This window comes from Melospiza georgiana, chromosome 9 (assembly GCF_028018845.1).
Source record: "Melospiza georgiana isolate bMelGeo1 chromosome 9, bMelGeo1.pri, whole genome shotgun sequence".
Lineage (NCBI taxonomy): Eukaryota > Metazoa > Chordata > Aves > Passeriformes > Passerellidae > Melospiza > Melospiza georgiana.
The window spans coordinates 27,709,880-27,737,663 of NC_080438.1; the positions used below are offsets into that span (position 1 = coordinate 27,709,880).

General features: G+C 45.5%; 1 protein-coding gene across 1 annotated transcript; it reads right to left on the bottom strand.

The window, feature by feature from the left end:
- Positions 1-2,051: 2,051 nt before the first annotated feature.
- On the bottom strand, positions 2,052-27,761 carry FYB2 (FYN binding protein 2). Its single transcript, XM_058029726.1, has 19 exons — positions 27,753-27,761; positions 23,390-24,125; positions 21,908-22,105; positions 20,821-20,854; positions 18,084-18,172; positions 17,256-17,284; positions 16,305-16,336; positions 15,429-15,513; positions 14,509-14,650; positions 12,436-12,556; positions 12,294-12,337; positions 11,944-12,013; positions 9,641-9,724; positions 8,433-8,461; positions 7,590-7,650; positions 6,964-7,056; positions 5,202-5,286; positions 3,228-3,402; positions 2,052-2,089 (listed from the first exon to the last, which is right to left on the bottom strand). Exons 1-19 carry the CDS (start codon positions 27,759-27,761, stop codon positions 2,052-2,054), a joined length of 2,154 nt encoding a protein of 717 aa, XP_057885709.1.
- Positions 27,762-27,784: the final 23 nt, after the last annotated feature.

A 27,784-nucleotide genomic window follows, 5' to 3' on the forward strand; every position in this document is an offset into this window, starting at 1 on the left:
TTTTTACTGATGTCTCCTATGCCAGCTTTGAAATGGCCCTGTGGCAAACAGGGCTTTTATTTTTCTTAAGCCTGGAACATTTAATAATTTCTAATTAAAACATCTTACATTTTTAGGATATTTATGAGCAAACTGATATGGGCTCCTAAAATGAGCCAGGAAGGGGTAAAAGCTGTATACTACAGTCAGATTTAAGGGTTTATTTTCTTTCAAAGCCATGTAAAAACTTTATCCACATTTTTTTTGCTTTTGAAAAGGTATCTACTGAATACATGGAGGAGAAGCCATTAGCAATTTATATTTCTCTTCCTACATTTAGGAGCATTTTTCTGAAAATAAGTAATCATCCTCCAGGCCCACAGTGGAGAGAGAGCAGCCTGAACACAGGGGCAACTGTTGGGCAATTCCCTGTTGCTGTGAGTCCTTGGGAGCCAGGAGTCAGCTTTTACATATCTGGGATGCCTAAGTTAGCTTAAAAAAATAAAGTCATTTTTGACTGAATGCTTTATTTACTCTTTTTTCATATTATTTTTGCAAAGAAATGAGTCAACTTTTCCACTATTTTATATATTTAACACAGCAAGATTGGTGATACATACTACTGCTCCCAATACTTTTAAGACCAAAACCAGGTCCAGTTTATAGGGTGTGCTTTTTAAAGAGCAAATCTTTTGGGGAAACTTGCAGTTCTGACAGAAATGAGATTGAGCCACTAAACTGCACTATTCTTTTCCTTAAAATGTAGAAATAAATTGGCTATTTCAGAGCTGACCAACAAGGTACTCCAAAAAGTGAGAAATACTGAAAATAACTAATAATCAGTGAAGTCATGTTATAAATGGCAGGGGGGAAAAAAAATGGAAACATCTCTTGCACATTAAACAGTGTACAAAACTCCAGCTTTATTTACATTCCCATCATCACCCCACAGCTGACCAACATGGGCTGTCAGGGATGCAGCAAGCACAGGAGACCTTCAGGGATGCTCCAGGGGAGAGCAGCTCTCAGGGCAGTTAGTACTGTCTGTCTCAAAGAAAAAAAAAAAAAAAAAAGGAATTTTCCCAGCAAGGGCCACCTGGGTAAGAGGAGGCTAATTTCTATGAATTATGCATGAGCATGCAAGGAAATGCTGCAGCAGGGAATTTAAGGGTGTGCTTTGGCAAGGCAAGGCACGAGTGGCCCATGTTTGCAGCAGATGTGGATTAATATGGCATATCTGAAGGCAAGTCAGGAATCTCCAATTTACACAAGTCATGACTGGACAGGGCTTTTTTTAGCTGCAGTTGGACTGGAAACTTGTCCAGCAGCAGAGCAAAACTGGAAATACTTATTTAATATTTCATACTGGCTGTTTACATTAACTCCCCCTGCCTTCAGAAGTTTTAAGTACGTTTCTCCAGCTATCCCCACACAGGAAAGAGAGCAGAATATGCCTCAGAATCTGCTGGTCACAGTGACTCTGAGATATGTACAAACTTCTTTTTTCCCAGCCTGGCAGTTGAAGGAGGAGTCAGGATTTTTCTGTTCTCCTTCTCAAGGTTGTTTATTGTTTCTTATCTATAAAATTCTTTCTCTGACCCGATGAAGTCTGTCTGGCAGGTCGGGTTGAGGCACACTGGAGTTATCTTTTATACTAAAAACTATGTGTGCATTATTTACAATAACTTCCCAATACCTATCATCTATGTTAGACGGTGAGTTTCTACTCTAAACCAATCTAAAAATGCCAACATCACCCAGAAGATGGAGGCCAAGAAAAAGAAGGAAAAAGGACAAGGCACACCCAAATTCCTCCACCTTGGGACCCTGAGCCCCCACTCAAAAACCTCAAAAATCTATTTTTCACCCCGTGACAAACTAACTATTATTCTACTTAAACTTTGTTGACTTGTAATTCTTCATATAAAGGTTGATAATTGTTTTTTCCAAGGGCTAAATCAAAGGCACAGGGGTCTTGGGCTCTGTGCCAAGGGCTCGAGCCCTCCAGGGCAGCCAGAGGAATTTCCTGGGTTCTGACAAATGTGCATCATAATAAATAAAATAATCAGAGATTACCTGAAGTTCAAGTGTTCCACCAGAACGTACCCATCTGCAGGAGGATGAAAAAGGAAGGGAATTAGCAAAAAGGAAGGGAATTAGCAAAATCCTAATCTTAATCATTAAGAAGCTATGAACTAGCATTAGCCTTTTAAGCAAAAGAAAGAGGGACCCTCCCCCCCTTAATTATATACCTCAACTAAACCCCAACCCTGATTTTTTATCATGCTCACTTCATGACTCACTTTCTCTTTAATCATCCAGCCCAAACTTTTGTCATTCGTATCAATAAATCCCCCCTCTAACAAACCACTCATCGCTCCAAGCACCACCCCCTGAACCTGACCATGAACTTCAGCTTCTTTGACCAGTTTTCAAGCCCATCCTTCCCAGTAATCCCACTAATCCTCACCTCAATAACATTCCCAGCCCTCCTACTACCATCCCTGGATAACCGATGAATCACTAACCCACTCTCAACCCTCCAGCTATGATTTGTTAATCTAGTTACAAAACAACTAATAATACCTCTAGACGAAAAAGGACACAAATGAGCCCTGATTCTAACATCCCTCATGATCTTCCTCCTGCTCATCAACCTTTCAGGACTATAACCCTACACATTCACCCCAACCACCCAACTATCCATAAACTTGCTGTATAAACTATCCATACTTCCCTGTATGACTAGCTACCCTCCTGTTAGCATTCAAAAACACATAATCGATTATATGTGGTGCTTTTTATTAAGAGCTCTGGGAATTGGGGTAGTTTTCCACCCAAATCTGATTCCAACCATACATCTGAGATGATCATGCTTTTATACTCTATCGTTATATAACTTTCATGTTATTAAACTTATATTGTTCTATTGTATACAGATTGTATAAAAAAATCTATTGTACAGATTTCAGCTAAGCATAGCCCCCTTAAATTTCCAACGTAGTTTCTCATGATTCTTCTTATGATTACATAATATTTAATTACTAAACAATCATCCCATCTAACAATTATATTGTTCATCGTACTGCTTACGCAGGTGCAGTGATCTGAGAAAACACAAAGCCTCACATTTTCAAAGACTATCTTTAACATTTCCCAGGGCTCCACTATCACTCCTAACAGGCTCCACTAGGCCGTGTGGTGGTTTGGGAGGTGGTTTGTCACCCGGAGCCGGGCTGCAGACTCACATCTGCCCTGGGCGTTGCGGCAGATGACGGCGTGGCCCTGGGCGCCGTGGGCCGCGCCGTGCGTGTCGATGACATCCAGCTGTTCCCCAGCTGTGAGCGGCAGGTCGGTGCGGCGCTGGCTGCGCACCGAGCGCGCGGCGCGGGCCCTGGCGAGCACGCGGATCTCCTCGTGGTACTGCAGGAAAGGACAGGGGTTATTCTGTATCTGTGTGTGCAGCCTTCACAGGGTGCTGGGCAGGGAGGGAGGGAGGAGGAGATTTCGGGGTGGGTCGTGAGGCTTTGGGGAGAAAAACCCCAACAACGCCTCTGATGAAGATCCAGGTGAGAGCAGTGCGACTGATGCCTTGAAATGGCTACCTAAAACCGAAGCTAGACAAAATTAATAAAATTTGAAGAAACAATATTTGAAGAAATAAAATCTGAAGAAATAAAATCTGAAGAAATAAAAGTGGGTATTTGTTCCTATGATATTTGTCCCTTTGCTAGGATTTTTCTCTTGAGAAGCCTCAGAAAAGAAATGTGAACAATAAATATCTGATTGCTTGGAATGTGGTTTGGAGGTTGTTTACTAACAGGTGCATCTTTGATTGGTTTTATGTGAATTGTTTTTACTTAATGATTAATCCCAGTCCAGCTGTGTCGGACTCTCAGGTGAGTCACAGGTTTTTATTATTCATTCTTGTCTAGCCTTCTGATGGCTCCTTTCTCTTTTTTTAGTATAGTTTTAGTATATAATTTTCTTTTAATATACTATAATAAATATAATAAATATACTATACTATAATATGCTATACTATACTGTAATATGCTATGCTATAATATCATATAATACCATATAATACCATAATAAATCAACCTTCTAAGAACTTAAAGTTAATTCTCATCTCTCACCTCGTCCTGGGACTCACAACACCACAACATTTTTGTATTATTGCAGGCCTTCAATAGGTACATGTTGGGCAGTCAGGAGCCTCCTTGAGGCTACACCCAAGATGGACAGTGGTCACATGTTTTTCAGACAATTACAAGTTTGGTCCATTTAAATATCAATTAGTCCTCCAATTACACCCTCAGGTAATTGTGGGAAATGGATTTGTAGAAAAATTCTCAAAGCCTGACAGAAGGCTCACACAGCATGTAAACCTTGAGATAAGAAATGCTGACTTAGAAAGGGAATAGGACAGACATTGTTGAGAGAGAAATGGAGCTAGAAAAAAGTTTCAAAGGATGGCCTTGCAAATAAGACTAAATACTTTGGAGAAATAGAACTATGAAAGATGCACTGTAGTAAGACCCATGAGGGGTAATTTTAGATGATTGGCTTTAAGGCATTTACAGCATGGTGTGGCAAAAGCTGATAGGCCAAAAAACACTTATAATATATTGTAGTTAGGAAGTAGTTGGCTTCTGATTGTGATGAAGTGAATTATAACAGTTGTATTGTCTCACCCTTCACATGAGACTGAAAATGAAATGAAAGTTTTTAAAACACCTCTCAGTTGTCCATCTCTGGGTCAGAAAAGGGCTTAATCTGACAAATTGGTGCCCCATGTGAGGAGATAACTCAGCACCAGTTTGCTCCCCCTCAATTCACTTTTGTCTGTACTTCTCTGGGCCTGAGGCAGTAAGGTGTCCTTGAAAATCAGGCCTAGAGGGATTGTTTTGTCTGACCAAAATGTGAACACAGTCAACTGATGCTTTATATGGAGTTTAGAGTCATACACTAGTGCAGTACAGGATTTGAAAATATAACAGTTAAACCCTAACACATCAGCTGAGGACCAAGAAGGTGCCACCAGGGGTCTTTTAAGCAAACCACAGAGCTGCTTTTCTCCTCTGGACACCCCAGATCAGGTGAGAAGGCAACAGGTCAGGGGAAAACTTCCCCAGCACAGCTGAGGACCAACAACATGAGTAGTTTAAACAAGCCACAGAGCTGCTTTCCTCCCCTGACACAGCTAGAAAGACACTCACCATAAATGTCTCTCTAAACAACTTCTCTTCTTTGTCCATCTTCTTGCTCTTTTCTTCACTGCTCTTCTTGAATTTGAAGATATTTCTGCAACAAGAGAGAGAGACACATACATTTACATTTCTGAGCTGCATTTAAATAACTCCTGGCACATCTGAAATTGCAACCCAGAGCCTGATTCCAGCCTTGTCTGCAAGGAACTCTTGGAATAGCAAAGCACACAAAGTTCGCATCCCTATTTCTCAGAAAAGGGTGAATAGAAAACTCAAGTTTAGTGAGGCACAACTTGAGCCATTTTCTATCTCCATTTGGGATAATGTTTTTTTTCTTTGTTCTGTAAGCAGCGTGGGAACAAATAAACTCTCTATTGAGTGTTTCAAATCAGCCCCATTTTTATGGAAGTCAACAATTCACTTTCCCCCCAGCAGTTTGTCTCCTTCTGGTTTTATTTATGCTCAGAAATTAAGGGTCCCCAGATAACTCTCATCCTGAGTCACTTATGGAAGTGGGGCTTGACACAGCTCTCCAGATTTTCTTTGGGATTTTTAGCACACAGAGGAGAAAGTGCCCCAAGCAGACATTTATATGGCATTGTAAAGTGGAAAACAAGTTCTTATAACCCACTAAAAGGGAGTGGGGCATTTCCTGCATATGGGGATGCCACTCTTTCTGATACACAAAATTACAGCTGCAGCATTCATTTTAAAACTAAGAAAACAAACACCAAACAAAAAAAAAACCCACCCATTTGTAATAAATTATTAATCCTTGGCTCATTTTGATGCACTTAAAATTAAAGAGGAAGGGAAACAAGAGCTGAAATTAGGGACTTTTAAGCTGTGAAGAGATTCCTCCTTGGGCAGCACCTGTGATCAATAAGGGAAGGTTGAAATTGCATGGACTCTGTGTTGGTCTGTAAAGTTACACCTGAGACTCTGCTCAGCACAACCAGTGGTGCTCGAGCAGCCCCAAGCAGGAACTCTGTGGTGAGAACCCAAAAATGGGTCTCTGACTTACATTCAAATTCCCAGGTATTAGGTAATGAAAAAGGGCATCGTGATGCACGTTTTTGTGGTCTAAAAGGGAAAGGAAATCCCTCACCTCCATGTGAATTTTTGCAGCACCAAGAACAAAAAAAAAACCAAAACAAAACAAAACAAAAAAACTAAAAAAACCCCACTTGCTTTTATGCACAAATGGCACACAAGAGTCAATGAATTCAGCCCAACTAATCAATACTTTAAAATACAAGGCTCTTGCCAAAATCCTAGCATCTTACAATCATAGAATGGTTTCACCTCCTGCCATGGTCAGGGACATTTTTCATTATCCCAGGTTGCTCCAAGCCCTGTCCAGCCTGGTCTTGGACTCTTCCAGGGATCCAGGGGCAGCCACAGCTTCTGTGGACAATCTGTGCCAGGGCCTCACCACCCTCATAGGGAGGAAGTCCTTCCAAAAATCTAATCTAAATCTACTAAAATAGCAAAAAGGAGCCAAATATGTAGGAAGTAACAACTTTTGGCTCAGCTCAGTGGAAAGTCATGACAAAACTTCAGGATAAGACTTTTGGGTATCCTCCCCTTATGCTCAGCTCAGATCCAAGGGTTTGCTTCACCCTTGAGATATTTTCTGCAAAGACTCCTGAAATCCTGGACTAACAACCAGGACAAAATGCCTGTGCAATCTGGGACATCCTGCTCCTGAAAGCACTCAGAGATGTGCACAAATTCAGACAAAACGGGAGCACAGAATGGAAATCAAGACCTTTCCACGCCGTCCATGCTTTTCCTCTTGTCCTTGTACTCTTTCGCCACCCGAAGTTTTGGCATCCGGACTCTGTACTTGTCATCCTTCCCTCTGAGAGGAGCAGACAGGCAGGAATTCAGGTTTTTCCCAGCAGACTGTGTCCCCTCCCCAGATCCCTGTGTGCCTACAGAGCCTGGATTTTTCTCCATCTCCCCCCCACACCCTGCACTGAAATGCAAACACTTGCTGTGATTTACACCAGCACGCGCAGCCACCGCAGTCATCTGGCAGCAAGACACCAGGACATGCTGTTCCTATTAAAAGTAATTTTTCTGACAGGGAGCCTGCCAGGACAGGGCTGATAATCGGGTCTGGGAGACAGAGTTTTCCTTCCTTAGGAAAAAGATCAGATTTTTCACGTGTTTCAGGGGAGCTGCTCTCTCCTTTTCACGTCTCTGGCGCTAACTGGGTAACAGATCCTGCCAAATTAAACACACACAGGGAGGGCACCTGGACTGTCTCCAGAGGAATGAATCCCAACCAGATCATGACCCTCAGTGGGTTACAGTACCAGGCACAGGTTTGTGTCAGGAGGAAAATCTCCTTGGCTTGAGGACAATCCCAGGACAGAGCACCCTCCTCACCTGGTCTCTCTCTGCTCCACCTCGACATCATCATACACATTGTCCTCCTGGGACACAGCTGCTGTCAACCAAAATGCAGGACAGAAAATGATTAGGAGATGTCCCTCCGAGCCTGGTACTCCAAATAATCTATTGCAGAGGAAAACTGGGGCTGCTGCTTGTTGCTCAACCCAAAGGGGCCAAGGAAATGCAAAAGGAACCTCGGAGCTCCCAAACACCCAGCAAAGGTCCAGCACAAGGAATGATGCTTGGGTTGGTTAGTTGTGTTTGTGGGCAGTTTTCTGCATGGGTTTGGCCATCCAGCTCCATGGCTGGAGCAGGAGCAGCAGCAAAGCCCCAGGTTTGCACTGCAGCCAGCCCAGGCAGTGCTCCCAACACAAGGACTTGGGTATGTTCGCTCCAATGTTCAACTTCTCAGGGTTGAGGTTGTGTCCACTCTGTTTATGTAAAGGAACTTGACTCTCCAGCAGGCAGGAATAAAGAGTTTTACAAAGAGTAAACCTCTTTGTAAAGTGGAATTTATTTTTTTTTTTTAAGCTAGAGTACCATGGGCTCACACACCACTGCCAGCAGCAGCTCTGCATGGGTAAGTGTTTCACACTTTACCTTCCTGGATATACCCAAATCTGCAGGAGGAATCCTCTTCTTTAAAGCAAAACCACCCAAAAATGAACAAAACCCCCACTCTCAAATGAAACACAAATCTCTGTCAAGTCTTCAAAGCTACCTCTGCCACGATACATGATTTTCAGACAGGCACAGTGCACCAGGCTGATGGTACAAAACATTTGGCTCTTCAAACCCACACAAATCCCCAGGAGTCAGGTACAGGTATGTGCTTACCTAAATTTGGTACTGAAATGGAAACCAGCCTGTGGATAGAAAAAAGGCTTTTAGAAACAAATCTGCACATCAGCAATGCCCAAAAAGCCACAAGGAGCCCCAAAAAGCTGTCAGTGATGCTGCTGAAGAGACAGAGACAGGTCGAGGGCTCCACAGTACCAACAGCATTTCCCAAAATTATATCCCTTGCTAAATAAGCACTTCCAGCAATAAGAGCCACATGTTTATCAAGCAGGAAAGGTCTACACTGCATCCAAAGAACAGTCCAAACTCCTGCTGCCCTTCTCAACAGCAAGGGGATTGCTGGACAATTGGAATTTTTAGTCAGTGGCAATTCCTTCCTGTAAGTCTGCCATCATCAGGGGTTGTCCAAGAATTTAAAGGTGACAATTCTATAGATATCTAAGATTATTTCAGGAGCTTTAAGGGCTCTTTGAAACAGGAGAATGGCACAATATCAGGTGGGTCTTTCCCTATTATGATATTTGTATTTGAAGGAGCTGCTGGAGGGCATCTTACGTGAAAAGGTTTGTAGGGAAAACCTTCCTGACATGAAAGAGGAAATGTTTAACCTGAAATTCCCAAAGAAATAAGAAAAGGAAGCATTTTCCTGGAGTTCAGGCACTGTGCACAGGAGGAGGCAGCAGTGGAGGACAGGATCTGCAGGTTCTGCACACCTGAGGAAAAGGCAATTTCCCTGGAAACTTATGGGCAGTTTTGCATATTAGAATACCCAAAAAGGCACTGTAGGAAGTTATACCATGTTCCCCACCCTGTTAGAATGAAAACTCACTGTTAAACTTCTCCAGCAGATGCTCTTGGCTCTGAATGGAACTTGGAATAAAACCCCAGATCAACAAGGCTGTCCCTGATCCTGGCAGCAGGGATCACCTTCCTACATTCCCCTGTGCACCTTGTGCCATGCTGAGGCATCAGAAAGGTACCAAAGGCACAGAAAATCTATGAAAACCTGGAAACTGCTGTAGGACCAGCTCCAGGAGATTCCTGATGCTATAGATTCTGGAGAAGCCGCACAGATGGACCATTGGCCATATTAGCTCCTAGTGAGTTGATAGAAGCACTTTTGGCCTATGTTTCCAAAAAAATATCTGTATTCCTTACTCCTAGACCTCCTGCTCTCCAATAATTGCCAGGAGGAATGCTCAGGTTTGAAGGGGGAAGGGATGGGACCATCAGCATTTTCTTACCTTAGGTTGTCCTTGAGCCTGAAATTGTTCAGCTTCAACTTTTCTATCTTAAACAGGTTTCCAAATCTCTTTTGTTTTTCTGTTCTGTCCAAAAGAGAAACACCTTTTAAATTAAAAGGGACACAAGGTGCAGAAGCAGCCCTAGAGATTCTGGGGGCAGGGAGAGGAAGGGCAGCAGACCCTGGACCTCAGCTCAGAAGAGTTTAAGTGTTAACAGCATCATATGGATCACAGACTCACTGGGATCAGCACCAGCACAGCAAAAGTTGCTTAATAATTAAGTCCAAGCTGATATCTTTGCTTAGCTTTAAACTTTTCTGTTTTAATTGAAGCTGTTCTTCTCTGACCCAACAACTAGAGGGTGATCCAGGTTATCTTTGGAGTGAAAACTCCTGAGGAAAGGGCAGCATTACCCAGAAGCATTGCAGTGACCATTAAAGGGGACATCAGGGGCACCTTCTGAGCCACCCTCAATCACACATTTCCATTGTGTGTGTGCCCTTGAGGAGGATGGTCCAAGGCACACACTTCTCTCTGAAGTTTACAAAGGGCTGCAAATCTACACTGCAATTTTCCCGTAAAGTATCTGCAGGCAGGCCAGGTCCTCCCCTGGGGGTCATTACCCTGCACAAGGACCATTAAAAACCTTTTATGTGTCTCAGCACACTTAATCCTGCCCGTGGGATCAATAGAGAGATCACAGAAAGGCTTGTTTGGGGATTAGGACCCTGCCCTCTGAAACCTCTGAATTTGGTCCCAAATGACCTTGAAATTCCTCTGCAGCCCCAGCAAGATGCTCTGCTCCCTTTGTGAGTCAACCAGAGAGTTTAATTTCTGCATCCACGTGCAGGGGGGTGAAGAAGAGGCAGGGATGTTCTTGCCAGGGGAGGGGATGTGCCTGATCCATGTGGGAACACCTTTCCCTTGGGATGGAGGAGCTGCTGCTCCCCCACCACGCGACTCCCACGGACAATTTGCAGAGAAATGACACTTCCTTTGTCGCGGACATCTTTTCATTAAAAATCCTTTCCTTAGGATTTTTTCCTCCTGAGAAGCCTCAGGAACAAAATGTAAACATTGATTATCTGCTGCTGTGGAATGCAACAGGTGCATCTGTGATTGGTCTCATGTGGTTGTTTCTAATTAATGGCCAATCACAGTTAGGTGGCTCAGACAGAGAGCAGAGCCACAAACCTTTGTTATCATTCTTTCTTTTTCTGTTCTTAGCTTAACCAGCCTTTTGTGATGAAACCTTTTCTTCTATTCTTTTAGTATAGTTTTAATGTAATATATATCATAAAACAATTAAATCAAGCCTTCTGAAACATGGAGTCAGATCCTCATCTCTTCCCTCATCCTGAGACCCCTGTGAACACCATCACATTTCCTTCTTTTAATAACCATCCTGCCACCTCCAGGGGGTTCAGCTTTCCCTTTTCCCTCCCTCTCTCTGTCACACACAGGCTGGGCTGGGATGCAGATGCAGGCCAGTGCAAGCTCCTCATCCATAAGGGAAAAGCAGATGTTCAGCAACACCTTGTTATTCCTCCCACACTGCTGCTCAGGAGAGAGCCACCAGATGCACTCCAAGCAATCCTGTGCCACAGATGCCTTCCCCAAAGGCTGCCTTCTGTTCCTTTCAAAGGCAAATTTTTACTGCACGAGGGTAGGGAACCCACAAAACACAACTAAAATTCACCTTACACCTCCTAATCCATTTGGGAAGCTCAGGCAGCGCATAAACCAGAGGCTGCAAAACTCATTGGTTTTATAACACACCCCGTGGAAAGCAAATATCTTGAGAGGCTACATAAAAAATGAGCTGGTTGCAGGTTAGTTGCAGCACATCAGGTTCTTCTGCAGCCTTCTGTGATCTCAAATGTGAGCATTTTGTCCTGCTTGTCCCTCGAGCATCCCCTCTTTTGGCACACACAAAAAAGGTGCAGCCAATTCTGAGCTACGGCTGAGCAACACTTGGGATGAGGAGAAGGCAAGTGAGGCTGTGCTGTTGATGCAGGAATGGGTCTGGGAGGGCAGCACTTCCAAAGGATGGAGAGTGTTACAGGAAGAAAAATCCCCCTCACTGCTCTGGGATTTAATTTTGGTAATGGCTTTTTGCTCCCAAAGTGTTAGCCAAAGGGGAAAGAGGGAGGAAGAAGGGAAGAAACCCACCCACACAACAGCTTTCTGCAGCTGAGTCAGGGAAAAAAATACAGAAAAAGGCTTGCAGCCAGTACCTGGCATGTGAGATCAAGGCTGAATGGCCAGAATTTCAAAGTACAGGCTAAGAAATTGCAACTTACCCTGGTTTTGCTGGGTTATCACCCCCAATCTCAACATCCTCATATGTTTCCTCGTAGCTGTTTCCTGAAACTTAAAACCAAGGCATGCCATTAGGACAAGTTCAGTAGCAATAAGGTGAGGTCTGCTGGACAAATTGCACCCAGACCTTTTACACTTCACTCCTCAGGGCTGCTCAAATGAATTCCATGCTAGACATGCACGCTACTCCCCACTGGTTTTAATGGGAATTCAGAGCAACCCAGCCAGGAGGAGACACTGGAGATGCTGAAAGTGAAACAAAACCATTCCCAGCATCTCCCAGGGACCAACCCAAATTAAAAGCAGCTTCTGCTTGAGCTTCCCCACTTACTGCTGTCTGAAGTGAAGGAACTGGAGGCATCTGAGCCGTGGCTGCTGGAAGACACAAGTGTGACATGGGGGAATGCTGCAGGAGGGATTTTAAATGACATTTCCTAGGCACAGGCACTGCAAGAGCCCAGGGCCACACTCACAGTCTGTCCTGCAGCTCCTCAACATCATCATAGATCTCCTCTGGGGCCTGCAGACACTGCCCAGGGCTTTGGCCCAAGGCTGATCCTTCTGGCTTTGGAGCACCAATACCCATGCTGTGGCCTGGAAATGAGATTATAAACAAATACATGAAATAAATAAATGAAATAAATTATAAAGAAATGAAATAAATTATAAAGAAATGAAATAAATTACAAAGAAATGAAATATATTATAAAGAAATGAAATAAACCTTTCCTTTAGGAGCTTTTCTGAGGAACACCTCTCAGAGAAAGGAAAACTGTTGAGGGTAACACCACAAATAAGAGCCTGCAAATATATTTTCCATTCCAGGAAATTCTCTGCTCTGAGACACTTCAAGAAACAAAAGTGAACAATTTTCAAAGTTTGTAGCTTTAAAAGTCGTAAAAATATTTTATGTTTTAAGAACTTAATATGCCTGTCGATTTTTTCAATTGTGGCAACTCCGACCCAAATCTTCCTCACCTAAAAGCATCCAAGAGATTATTTTTGGATCTCAAGGGAGGGATTGGAGGGAGAGCTTGGCATGGTTGGTGGAAATGTTAAGAACCAAATAATGAACCATTCCATTGGAATCCACCTGTAAATCAACACCTTGGGAAGGACCCAAGGAGGATGAGCACCCCTGGGATGGATTTCACTGAGGGCTGGAATCAGGCCTGGGAGTTGCACCTCATGAGGTGAGAAACAGATTATTCCTGCAGAACTCCTAAGTGGCAATGTCAGAACGTTAAAATTGACTTGAGAGAGTTGGAGCAATGCAGAAATGCAGCCACAAAAATAAAAGCAGACAGTGTTTGTAAATGAGCAAGGGGAGTGCTCCAGGCCAGGCTGGGCAGGGCTTGGAGCACCTGGGACAGTGGAAGGTGGCAGGGGGTGCAAGGAGAGGAACAATGAAATGGTTTTTGTCATTTATTTATAATATATTTTATTTATTTATAGTATATTTCATTTATTTATAATTTATTTCAGCTTCCTCCAACCAAAACCATTCTGATTCGTGCAATGCATCTTGCTGGACACAGGCACCACCTCAGCATGGTCCAGCTAAAGACCAAAACTTCTGCAAAACATCCAAATTCAGCCGGCCAAGTGGTGGACCAAACAGTTCTCCAAATCAGCCTCTCTGTTGGAGCAGGAGGCTCACCAGGAGCACTTTTGGGGAAAAAAAAATTCCCAGCAGAAATTACCTCCAGCTGTTCAAAGGTCAAGCAAACCAGCAAGATCTTTTACAGAAACAGACACCAACCAAACCAGAAAATTATTATGAGGTGATTTAAAATAATAATAATAAATAAAAAAAGAAATACCTGAGAACCACACCAATAAAAATAACCACGGTCACAGTCAATTTACACTTTCTCCTTCACACTCCTGGTCTGCCCACAGAGCCCAACAGAGCCACTTTTCTCTCTTTCATCTCTGAAATGCTCCCATATCACACCAGTGGCTCGCAGAGCTTGTGCACAACAGGACCATGAACATTTACAGCTGAAGTTGTGCTTGCAGAGGGGATGTGATTTGGTTTAATTGTGCAGCTGAGGGGCCTTTCAGCATCTCTGGCCACTGCCTCAGAGCATCCTGAGAGAAAGGAGCCCAAAGTCAGCCTGGCACCACGAGGAGATGGAGCAAGGAGATGCTCACCCTTCACAGCCAGGCACAGAGGGAGGCTTCAGGCTCTCACCCTGCTCATTTCCACCCCAAGGCTTGGCCAGCCCCTTCCCTGAGAGCCCATGAATGATGAGGAGCAGAGGAGATGGCTTTCAGCTCTCACGGGTAAGGGCAATCTGCTAGGAAAACAAACACCTCGGCCGGGGCCGCGCAGATGGTTAACCAGCTCAGGAAGCTGCTTGCACAGCCAAAATAAATGATCCACACCAGAACACAAACGCTCAGGCAACCTTTCGACCCGGTTTAACTGAATGGGTTCAAGAGTTGCATCCAAATTTAACATTCCCACATGGAAGAGACATTTGGGCGGCAGATGGGGCTGGGGACTGGGGAAACGCTCGGTGGTGCAATGAGATACTCACAGTGCTCTGCTCTGTCTCTTGCCAGCCCTGGTGGGGTTGGATACGTTGCATTTTGGGGACTGGTCACATCCTGCTTCCCTTGCAGAACCTTCAGCCCACCTCTGCCATCTGCCTTGGGAGACATGTACTCATTTCCACCTGTCTGGGGTCCAACGTTGGGTTTGGTCAGTGCAGCCCTCAGAAACAGCTTTCTAATGTATATTTCTATTACACATCCATGCATCCATAAGAATATCAATTATCTGTGGACTTAAAACAGTTTCATGTCACAGACGTTTTTTATGAAAATCTTTTCCTTAGGATTTTTCCTCCTGAGAAGCTGTGAGGCCTCAGGAACAAAATGTAAACATTGGTTATCTGCTGCTGTGGAATGCAACAGGTGCATCTGGGATTGGTCTCATGGGGTTGTTTGTGATTAATGGCCAATCACAGTCAGCTGGCTCAGACAGAAAGTCTGAGCCACAAACCTTTGTTATTCACTCCTTTCTATTCTATTCTTAGCTAGCTTTCTGATGAAATCCTTTCTTCTATTCTTTTAGTATAGTTTTAATGTATATTTATATGATATTTTTATAATATAATATATATATTATAAAATAATAATATTATATATATTAAAAATAATTATATATATCATAAAATAATAAATCAAGCCTTCTGAAACATGGAGTCAGATCCTCATCTCTTCCCCCATCCTGAGACCCCTGTGAACACTGTCACAGTTTCACACCCTTCCCCATCAACCTTTCAGGCTGAAGCAGTGCAGTGATGGACAAGCAAGAGAGAAGGTGGAAACACCCTGGGATTAAGGGCTCAAGTTTCCCAAAGCATTTCCCCAACTTTTTCCCAAACAGAGGGATGACAGAAGGAGAAGAGACATCCTATAATAATCATTAAAATTAACCTCAAGGGTACAATACCTCAAACATTTTGTTCTCCTCCAGTTTTGCTCTTCCATCACTTGGATTTCCCTCTTTTTCATCCTCTGTCAGAGCTCTTTCTGGACTGAAACGTTCAGAAATGAGAGAGATCTCAGACACTTCAGCACAGTCACAAACGCATTGCCTTGTGGCAGTGCCCAAACAAGCAGCTCATTTTCTCTCTGAATGAGGGAGATGCCCAAATGACCACCAGTAAAGTGAGGCAAATCCCAATCCAAAGGCCAGTGGTCGCTCAGGGATAATACAAATAATTCTTGGAAGAGACACAAATTAATATTTTTGTTTCCTCACAGCTGGAAAGGACAAAACAGATCCATTTGTGGTGGCACATGGATCACACAATGTGCCTCTTACCACATTGAGATTTAGGCCAGAAGAAACAGCAACAGGATGCAGAACTTGATACCTTTTTTCTCCACAATTCCCACAAAAGTGACCCCCTTTTATCACACAACTCTTCAATCACCACCAAAAAACCCCAGGTTTCAGACAGTGACCATAAACACACACCACAAGGAGCTTGAAGTGGGACATTTGTAGGGTGAAATTCAGAATGGACCTTGCCTTGGACCTAGAACCAGGTGCCCCAGTTTGAGAGCCTCATAACTCTCCCTGTTTAGAGGTTTCAGTAGGAATAGAGAGTGCAATTTTTTTACAATCTTCCTGCCAGATATGTTTTAGAATGAAAACAATCTTAGAAACCACGAGTGCTGGCAAAGAAAAGCATCATCTCTGCTGTCTTGGTCATGAAATATATGAAATTTCTTTATATTTACTGAGTGTTACAATATTCAATTCCTACCCCAAATCAGTTGTGGGGCTAGAAGAAGTTTGAGGGAGAGGAAAGGAAATTACCTGGATTTGGCAAAGGGGAAAATCTTCTGTTTCTAGAATAAAGCAGAGGAAAGCCTTCAGCCACTGTGCTTTTCTCAGCAGTCAAGCTTTCATACAAGCCCTCAGCTGTCAACCAGCATTTAAAGAAATATTTCTTTAGAAAGCCCAGAAGTATTTTATGTTTGGAATAGTCATCAGAAAAGGATATTTCATCTCCTTTGCAGGACAGGGAATGCACATATTGACAAACTATCCAGGGATAATAAAACAGTGCTGGGGTTGGACCAATGGAGCTACTGGTCAGCATGGAAGCTATTACAGAAAGGAGAGGAGGAGGAAGTTTTTTAAATTTAAATAAAGATTTCCCAGCCTGCCATAAAGTGAGACTGCAGCCAAGCCAGAGAACCCCTGTGCAGATCACACAGAGATAAATATGTTTGGGAAGCTGGGCTATTTCCCAGGCAGTGGGATGGCTTTGCAAGCCAGGACGTGAAACTGGAGTCTGACATTTCACAAAGAGCTCCAGCAGGGCCAGAGCTGATGGCCAGGACAGGGACACCTCCTGGCACGGGGTGATGAGCTCTCCAAGTGCGCTGCCAAGCCAAGCAGCCTGGCTCAGTTTTGCTTTTACATCCTCACAGAGGGATCACCAGCACCAGCTCACCCCTGGCAGGAAATTCCAGAACATTGCAGTGGATTTTTTTTCCTCCAAAAAATTCACATTCTTGATATTGGTGCTTAACACTTAGTCTACTACCAACATCCATCCAGCTGGTGTTATCACTTCCTTGCATTTCTGCAGTGGAAATCAAGGGGGCTGACTCTTCCCACTGGTATGTTTGGGAACCTCATTAGTCTTTGTGTCCCCTCTTGCAATTTCTTATTTGTTTTTTGAGCGTCCTCACAGACAGCACGCAGAGAAATTCTTGGCAGGTAAGAAATGCAGATATTAGAAGTTTTCAAGACGCTTACCTTGTGTTTTTGAGGCTCTGCCTTAGGTGCTAGGAAAGATATTTATGAACAGATATTAATTTTTAGCCCGTGTTAAAGTCTCTGCACTTTTAGGTGCAAAACTCAGCTTCAGCTGGGATGCTCAGCATGCAGGCACACATTCCCCATGGATATCCCCCATGTCCTACAGCTCTCTCCCTCTGCTATTTGAGCATTGTTAAAATTATGCTAAAATATGTGAAAAGCATGCAGGGGGCTGCAGCCCCAAGCCTGACTGGCCACATTTTCAGGGATCTGTGAAATCCCAGGGGGATGTGGCATTTCCCCCCCTCAAGGGACCTGCTTGGCTCCTTTCCCACTGGGAGACAAAACCTGTGCACGTGGCAGAAATGACCTTCTCAAAGCTCCCATAACTTCCCAAACCTTCCAAACACTGGAAAATGTAAAAGCAGAGCAGTGGCACCTTTGATAGAGAAAATTATACTGGGAAAAATATTGATGGACCTGGAAAAATCTCCTAGTCTGTGCCCTTCTGTTACCAAGAAGATGCTGAGGCTTGCCTCTCTATCTTCTTTTTATTGTCTTCTACATAGGTCATGTCTTATGATATTCCCCACTGATTTTTACCATAAGCATCATTTTACCCCCAAAATTTTAACATTTTTTGTCATTGCCCCAGAGTCCTCACATTGCAGAGGGGGACAGGACACTCATACCTGTTCTCCCAGACCACTGTGCAGCTGCTTTTCTCAACAAAAACCTGTATTATTCCCTATTATTTCCTATTTTAAAGGCTTTTTTTCCCCAGCTAGCACATAATTCACCTCCCAGTGCTGCCTTTCAAAGTACCTTCAATGACACTCAAGGTTGTGGCGTCCCCAGACTGATTCAGGTACATTGGGGCTTCTTCATAATTATTCTGCTCTTCAAGCTGAGCACTGAGAAGATGAAAAAGAGAGAAAATATTTTTTTTTCCTTCTCCCTTTTAGTAGTATGAAAAAAAAAATCATCTTAAGGACAAGGAAATCAAGAGCTTTGATAGTGAGCCTACAAAAAAGCAAGGTGAAATCAGGGATTCCTCGGAGGGAGAGGAGACCTGTGGCACATGCAGGGCTCAGCTGAACCCTCCCACTGCTCATCCTTTGGGAGGCCAGGCTGCATTCTGAGGGCTCAAAGCACATCAGGAGACTTCCCACCAGGGTCAGAGCCTCCTGCCTACAGCAATCCTTCAAGCAGAAATAGAAAAAAAACCCCAAAAACCAGAAAACAAAACAAGGAAATCGAAGCGCAGCATTTTTCAAGCCTACTCGGGTACTTTGAAATTGATAAGCATTCTCAGTTGAACTCTTTGGCACGTGGGCTCTCGTGGAAAGGATCATTTAAAGGTGCTGCTCCTGAGCTTATCAAGCCACCCACTCCATGCCAGCACTGTGAGTGGCACGTGCCAGCCACAGGTGGAAGGGAAGCACCACAGCTCCAGCATCCCACAGCCCCAGTTCCCTTCTCCCCATTCTCCTTTTTCCTTTCCCCCTCCAGAAATTCACGTTAGTGCCATTTGGGAGCAGGTGGAGGGGTAAAAACCCAGCATTCCTGAATTACCCAGGCGAATCCACCGGCCCTTCCCCTCCGCCCACAGTGAGGGAGTTTTTGGCATTTTAGGAATGCACCAGGAAGCAGCAGAAGCACAAGACACGGCTTGTAACACACGTGGGGGACAGGGTAAGGTGGGGAAAGAGCAGAAGGGAGAATTCTAGCAGGAACTTCCTCCTTGTAGCTGTAAAAACCCTCAGGGAGGGTCTGTTTTTCCTGGAATCACCTCACTGTCAGCACTCAGCTTCAACAGAGAAAGGACTAAGGGGAAACCAGAGCACAAGGAACAAGAAATTCAAGGTGCACTTTGACAGCAGTGAAATCAGAGAAGGAAAAGCCCCTGAAGCCAAGCAGGAGGCTGTGCTGATGGCAGGGGTGTCCCCTGCAGCCCCCAGCCACCCTTGTGTCCCACAGGGTGCTCCTCATGCCACACAGCCCAGGAATTGTCAGCACCAGAAACTGTGCCAGGGGGTCTCCAAGAGACCAGACTCCATTCCAGGTGAGGCTTCGAGGAGGGGAATTCCTGTCCCCAAACTGCTGTTATTTTGCTTTTATGCCGGAGTTGTTTAATTAATGCCCCCTGTTATCACACAGTTAATATTTAACAAGTGACCTACTGTAAGGACCATATCACAAGTGTTGGAGCAGGACAGCCAGCCCTGCTGAATTGCAATGCCAGAATAGCTTTGGAGGAGGTTATTTTTTGACCAGTTCTCTTCTGACAAGCACAGGTTAAAAGTTAACACCAGCCCACACTGGCAGGGGCACCTCATGATGTCAAGAACAACTTGCTGTGATAGCTGGAGGAGTTGTTTGGGCACAGAAAGTATTTTAAGAATTCCCCTCTCTTTGCTTTGGCGCAGCTGATCCATTTCCCCTTTCCACACCTACAACAAAACGTGTGTGAATATTTTCCCCCACTTTTGCTGCTCTTGTTGTACAAACCCCAGGTTGCTGCACAGCCACAAGTCAGAGACCAGAAAAAGACAGGATCTCCCTGCATAGAAAGAAGAATTGTGTCTGCAAGAGTTTTGAGCTGCTTCAGACAAACTCAAGTGATTTTGGACCACCACCCAGTAAGAACCTCACTTCAGCATGTAGAGGCTGAAGGGTGAAGGAGAGCAGTGGCTCCTGTGCCCTGGCTGTGCTGGCTGCACAAACACAGCATCACAGAATTGTGCAGGAATAAAAATTCCTTTGCTGCTGGCAAAGAAACCCCCAACACCTTCTGGCTATGCCAGGGCTTTGTTTCAGCAACAACAGTTTCCAAAAGCATTTCTGTTCTAAAAACACAAAAGTTGAGTACACAGCAAACAGGAAGCAAAAATCACACACGGGGTGGGGGTGATGACTGTGCAACTAAAGCAATGGCAGAGTTCTACTCCCCACCAGCTAAACCAGACCTAAAGACACACGGATACAGCTCTCCATCAGGTTTTAAGAGCCCTCAAGAGAAAAGAAGGATGAAGTTTTCTCCATTAGGAGAGGGCCCTCCCAGCCAGCTTTGAGCTTGCCATGTAGCTCCATCACACACAGAATCCCAGAATGGGTTGGGAAGGAATCTTAAAGATGATCCAGTTCCAAACACTCCCTCTCCCACAAGCAGGGACAACCTCCAATAGATCAGGCTGCTCAGGATCCCATCCAACCTGGCCTTGCACACTTCCCCTTCCTTGAGCAGCCCCTGGAGCAAGCTGCCCATCCAGGATGGGCCATTCCCTCCAGGCTGAAGGGAAATGGGATGGGGGATGCTCCTATTGACGCCTCAGGTTTTAGCTTTTCTATTTTTCAGACTCTGTGCTGCTTTAGTGTGTGGGTCTGAGTTCATCTTGGGTGCAGCCCTGGCTGGGCTCTGGTGCTGCCCAAGGTGGGTCCATGGAGGAGATCCTGTGAATAAATCCCTGCTTTATTCTTTAGCTCTGTCCAGCCTCTAGATCAATCTTCACAGGGCATCCCCATCCCCTGTGAGGCACACCTTGCCTCTGCCCATGCTCACCTTTCAGGGGTCAGGTAATCCTCTTCTGCAGCAGCTGCACACAAAGAACAGAGGATTAGTGATGGAAGGCAAGCCCAGGATCCTCCAGAGCACACGGGAGGGGTGACAGGGACAGCCCTTCCAGGGACAGCCCTTCCTGCTGCACACCAAGGCAGCCGTGACACAGCACTGCCAGCAAAAACTGGGCACCTGCCTCTGTTCATTTGGCATTATTATTTCACATTTCCCGCCTACAACCTCAGGCTTTCTAGAGGTAGATAATATTGGGAGGGCATGGAGATGATGGCATATAAATATAACTAGTTCCCCCCATCAGATTAGTATATTTAGAAAAGTCAGGCTAGAAAATAGTTTCAATGAAAAACTCTTTCCTTCTCATTTTTATCAAAGCCAGGGCACACCAATAAGAGCTGGCACTGTAAAGCCAAAGAGCTTTAGCACAGCCCTTCTTACAAAAGCAGCTCCCTTTGAATTCATCAAAAGTTGTGCCTAAAGATCTGGCTGTAATTAAGGCTGTATCTATAAAGAAACACCACTTAGCAGCTTACTAAGTGTTCCAGAATATTCTATTATGCGACATCAATAGGCTTTTATTATGGGAAACTGAACTTTTGCATTTCTTGATGTCGGAACGCTTAAGACATTGCCCTCTGTTGTATTTAAAACAGAAGTGGGGGGGGATTAGCAGACTGTTCCCTAACAATTTTACTGTGCCTTCCCACAGTTGTGCGCTCCAGAGTGGAGGCATTTCCCATTGAAGGGGAGTGATAAAGATCAGCTGGGCTCACAGGCACTGCTGCTGCTGCTTTACAGCCAGCTGTAAACTGCTCTCAGCACGCTGCACTTGGGAGGCAACCGGGTTTCTGGAAAACCAGATCCCTTCTCCAGATTAAGAGCAAAAATCGGCCCCACTGAAACTGCTGGGCTCTCGTTAATGCTCGAGGAAGAAGTTATAAACGAGTAACAATGTCTGATTTCTGAGCGCTGGAAATCAGCTGTCAATAAACTGCTCGTTTTAATTCATTTTCTATAAAACAGATCTAGGGGAAAAAAAAAAGACTAAATATCTCTTATAAATATGTCTTACTTGTTTCATTTCCTCTGTGCAGCAAAGGCATGGTGCTTTGGAAAGCACTGAGATCAACCTTTGGGGGTCTTGGAGGCTTCCCAGGGGCAGGGCCCAGGGATGCAGCTGAAGGCAGATGTTTAATCCTTGGCCACTTGCTCCCAGGCCTGTAATTCCATTTTCCTGCTCCAGGCTGGCAGAAGGGAGGTTCTGATTCTGCTCCAGAGAAGCACAAGGACAGGCAGCAATTAGCCCTGATTTAAGCAAAAATCCACACAGGACCATTAGCTGTTGTACTGACATTTCTAATCAGCTCTGCTTCCTCCATTACCACGGTACCAGAATGGCACAACAAATGGAAAGGCCCATTTTTACAGATTTTTACCACATGAACCATGCTGGGGTCTCAGCTCTCGACAGCTCCCTTCCTCTGGATTGTAAAATACCAGCCCAATTTTCTGTGCTGGTAACAGTTTAATCCAGCAGGATTTAGGGCTGTGGCTGTTTGCAGTGCTCAGCCCTGCTGAGGTGGCTTTCCAGGGTAAACAAAGACTTAAGATTTTCAATGCCCCATCTACCAGTCACCTCAGCTAGGCGAGCTTCACAGCCTCTGAGTCTCCCAGCAGCAGTTTCTCTAAGAAATGTATTCTCAGATCTTAAATATGACCTTTTGCAAAGCTGGGAGGGTGCAGAGGTGGTGGTGGTGGTGGGGGTTCAGGTTTAAGCTCTTTTAATTAGAATTAAAGTGTTTTTGTAGACCAGCCTTTCAATGTGTGTGAAGTCACATTTACCTTGGGATTGCAAATGGTCAAGGCACACCAAAACTAAGATGGTCTCCTGTCCTCAGTTTTCATCCTTCTCTCAAAATATAGGCAATTTCTTAAGTGAATTTTTAAAATAATTTCTTGGATATGGGGAATCCTCCTCTACCCCAAGCAGAGCAGCAGTTTCAGACCCATTTCTTGCCTCCAGAGCAAGTACAGAGCATTCCAATGGGCCAGCCTGGCCTCTTGTTTTAGGGTCCCAACCCTCAGGAGCTTTTCCCTCCTGCTGCTGCATCCTGCACTTCCAGATCACCTATGCACTCATCTATTTCTACATTCAGTGTTAAGAATACACCTTTCCATACCAGCCCTTCACATCTGTGTGAAGTCACATTTACCTTGGGATTGCAAATGGCCAAGGCACACCAAAAACTAAGATGGTCTCCTGTCCTCAATCTTCATCCTACTCTCAATATATGGGTAATTTCTTAGAGTGAGTTTTTAAAATAAATGTTGGATACGGGGAATCCTCCCCTTACCCAAGAAGAGCAGCAGTTTGAGACCCATTTCTTGCCTCCAGAGCAAGCACAGAGCATTCCAATGGGCCAGCTTGTCCTCTTGTTTGAGGATCCCAACCCTCAGGATGCAGAGCCTCTGCTGCTGCCATACCCTGCACTTCCAGATCACCTATACACTCATGTATTTCTACATTCAGTGTTAAGAATGCACCTTTCCCTACCTTTGTGGAGCTGAGGTGGCTCTCTGGGTGCACGATAACCGGGCAGGCAGAACGCAGGTGCCACCACACCCTCAGCAGCTGCTCCATCAGAGCTCCTGTGTCCTCTGGGAGCCTGAGGAAGGGCAATCCCTCTGCCATGCACAGCATCCTTCCTCTGGGCACGCCAGTCCAGCACAGGGGAGCTCCCAGAGGCTGCCATCCTGGCACTGCCTGATGCAGCAGGAGCTGAGCTGGCCGCCCGATGTGTTGGACTTGTTTTCTCCTTGCGGGATAAAGTCTCTTCCCAGATCTGTAGGACGTGCTGGAAAGAATCCGGGAGCTGAGGGTCTTCTGGAGCTGCTTGGCTTGATCCTTGCTGGTCAGTGGCACAGGGGAGCGGAGGCTTTTCTGAGCTGCTCTTGGGAGGACCCAGCCCTTTCTCTGAGGTGCCGTCCTTGTGCTCCTTGCTGTGCCCCATCCGCTCCCTGTCACCCCCAGGCTGTGCCAAGGGGCTGTGCTGGGCGAGCACAGGGGGCTGGGAGGTGGGATGGGCAGGTTTGGACACTTTCACCTCTCTCTTAGGCAGGGGCAGAGGGCTGGAGGTGTTCCCTGCAGAGCCAGGTTTGGGGGCAATCTCCTTGGGAGGTTTCTTCTCCGGCGTGTCGGCCGAGTTGGAGTCATTCTGAAATCTTGCTCGGAGGGCTTTGAAATCAGTCACATCTTCCTGGGTGAGGGGAGAGAGGAGAGCACAGAGCAGCTGCTTACAGAGGTGGCAACATGCAATTTAAACAGCCATCCTGTTTTCAGAGAGAAACAGGCTGCACACAGCCTTGGTCACCAAGGACATGCCAATCCCGGTGAAAATTTAAAAGCAGCAGAGGAGAATTTGCTCTTTCAAAGGATCCTCCAAAGGCTCACAAATCACTTCTGGTGAAGACAAAAGAGCTGAAAACAGGGGGAAAATGCAGGAGCACAGCATGGAAGGCAAGCAGGAGCAGCGTGGCCAGGGGAAATGCCTCCTTCTCCCCAGTGATGGAGAATTTCCCTCGGGAGGATCTGGCAAACCCTGAATTGAATGTTAAAGCTTTCCTGGCAGGGGTGCTGCAGTCCTGTTTATACACCTGCTGGGTATGAAAGCTGCACTATATTTTCAGTACACAAACACCAAACAGGGGAGAGGCCAGTGCTGCTGCAGAGATGCCCAATCCATCCCCACCCTCCTTGAGAAAACTCCACCGTGAGAAGAGAAGCACCAAATATCCTCCTTGGTGCTGCACTCCTAATAACCTCTGGGACAAAATGCTCTTCCTCCAGGGTGCTGGTTCAGCTCAGGGTCCCTCAGGTCACCCAGGGCTCTTTGGGTGCCTCTCCCCTTGCCTTTAACGACACTCCAGGAAGCAGAACACACATAACCCAAAAAAGGCATCTCCCAGTGTGGGTGATGGACAGTGGCCATGACATTCAGTCTCTCTCCCACACAGTTACCAGACCCCAGGTTCTTGAAGAAAAGCAGCAAATCAGTGACAGTGCAGTTTAAAAGGGCACTTAGAGAACATTTTGTTTCAGTCCCTCACTCCCCTGCATCCCACACTGGAGAAAAGGGAGCACAAGTTTTTGCCTGCAGCGCTGTGGCTTAAATTCAGCCCTGAACTGAACTAGGGAGAAAATATGAAGAAAAATTTATGAGCTACTTAAGTCCTTGAACTGCTCTATAACTTTTTATATGCCATGATTACATTAGGTGCTCTGCTCTGGCAGCTCAGTTCAGCGCAAGGCTTCACGAGAACCTGTCTAATGAGGAAATTGGAAAAAATTATCTAGGACAGAACTTCGTTATTCTGAAAAAAGCTCCAGCCTTAAGTGTTAAGACAGAACAGATGAATAGCATACTGAGGTTTTATTGCATTTAATTGCACGATTTATTAAACACTGACAATTTCTCTTGAATAACCCCTTTCACTGACTTTATTACTTTCACAGGGTAGTACATGATGTAAAGAACCAGCCCTTGGGGGAGAGGTTTGAATTGCTCCAATTATATTTCATATTAGTGGTCAGCAGCCTGATGCTGTGTGAGCTGCCCAGACAGGCTAATCTCGCAGTGAGCCTTGGGAATGGGAGCTTCCAGAGGCACACGGAGGATGAATCAGGTTTAGGGGGGAAAAAAAATTGAAAAAAAATCCCTCCAGTGATGCCAGACAGGAAATAAAGCAGCGAGGTGCCCTAATGCAATTGCAGGGAGCTGTAGCACGTGCTGCAGCAGTGGTTGAAGAGTTCAGAGCTGTTTACCTCCCCACGCTGATTTTCTTTACTGGAGCAAACAATTCCTCATCAGTGCCCTCAGAGACAAAGAAAAGAGAAAGGAGAAGAACCTGATTGTCTCAGTGTGCCTCAGGTGAGGCAGACAGGGGGATTTTGGTCAGGCCTCTCCCTGGCACTGTCTGTGATAGAAGTGGGCTGTGACAGTCAGGAGCTTGGCTGCTTAATTAAAGTGGGATGGATAGGAGCTTTCCTTTCTCCCCCTCCTCAAATTGTTATTCTTCTTGCCTTGAAATGGCATCTTCAGCTGATTTGGCTAATTAAGAGGGAGATTATCTGTGCTCAATGCTCTCTCAGGGCCCCTCACTAGGATGTGGTTCCCCCAGAGTGCAGCCTGATGGATGCTCACAGAAAAAGGGACAAGTATGGCCCCAAACACAGAGAACTGCTGGGGTTAAATTGCCACCTCCTGCACACCCACACCCAGCTGGGCAATCCATCCCTCCCCAAAAAATCTCCTGCAAATGCTGCTTGCTTGCACAGGGCTGAGCTTAGCCAGACCCTCCAAGGTGCAGTGAGTTCTCCCAGTCTCTGCAGGGATAATTCTCCATCAGAGCTGGGGCTGTTTCAAACCACAAAGCCATCCAAGCATCTCTCCTGTTTGATCCACACACCTTCAGGGAGATGCTCAGCCTAAACACAGAGCTGGGCAGGTCACACGTGGAGCCCCAGGGTCCCAGGGAGGGCTCAGGTCCCCTGAAAATCAGAGCAGCTGACGAGCAGGGAGAATAAACTCGTAAATTTAAAGGCCTGCCAAAAGCTCACAATGTGCATTACAGCTACATCTGGCCAAATAATTGACTGTGAATAATGCTACATTTGGCAAAAGCCCCTGCAAAGATGAGAGGGGAAGAGAGAGAAAAAAGGAAACAAACTTCCACTGGCCGGAAAGCTGTGAGGAGTCAGGGGACAGAAGCATTACAGAGTCAGGGGGCACAGAAACTTTCCATATTTGCTCCCTAAAAATAAAGTGCTCTCCTAACATCAAGATCAGCCTAGGAAACAGAATAAAGCTCAGCTTAAGCCTGTGATAAGGGTGGCTTTTAGAAGGAGCACCAGCAGGAGGTTTGTGCTGATAGTTTGGATTAAACAAAAGGAATCTGAATTGCAGAATCCCAGAATGGTTTGGACTGCAAAGGACTTTAAAGACCAATTTGTTCCAACCCCCTGCCATGAGCACACCCAACACTGACCAGGTTGCTCCAAGCCCTGTCCAATCTGGCCTGGGACACTTCCAGGGATGGGGCAGCCCCAGCTTCTCTGGGCAACCCGTGCCAGGGCCTCTCCACCCTCCAAGTGAAGAATTTCTTCCCAATATCTGATCTAACCCTGCCCTCTGTCAGTTTGAAGCCATCCCTCTTATCCTGTCATTCCAGGGCTTTGTCAGAAGTCTCTTTCCAGCTCCCCTGCAGCTCCTTCAGGTACTGAAATGCTGCAATAAAGTCCCCCCAAAGCCTTCTCTTCTCAATTAATTAACTAAATTGAACTAATCCTCATTATTTTCCTGCAGCTGCTTTTCTAAAAGGAATCAACCCAGGAAAATAAACCCCATTCAAGACGTGGCACGCCGGACAGCCAAGAGGAAGCACTGCCTGTTCCCCTGCTGGAATTTCTCTGGCTTGCTCCATCCTTTATCTTGCTTCCCCAGGGAGCTGTGGTGGGTAAATGTTTAATCTGTGCTGCCCTCTGCCCTGGCGTGGGGCTGCTGGAGCCAGGCCAGGCACCCCGGGCAGGCTGAGCAGAGCACACTGCAGATACCATCGACTCATTAACCACCAGCTTCTCCCAAAACAAACCAATACACCCAACTCAGCTTTTTGTTACAGCAAGAGGCACAACTGCAGTGTCAGAGTGAGAGGGGCAGAAAGCAGTGCTGGGAGCCCCTTTTTGGGGCAGCAAAGCAGTTTTTGTGTGGTCTGCACACAGAGCAATGAGAGCACACCTCACTCCCAGGATAAACAGCTCCGTGGAGAGAACAGCCCCAAGCCATGGCTCAGCAGCAGAAAACCGAGCAGAAATCCTTCCCCCGGGCCAGCTGCACCAGAGACAGAGCCCCAGCAGTTACCAGGTCCATCCCTCGCTGCTCCAGGCCAGCTC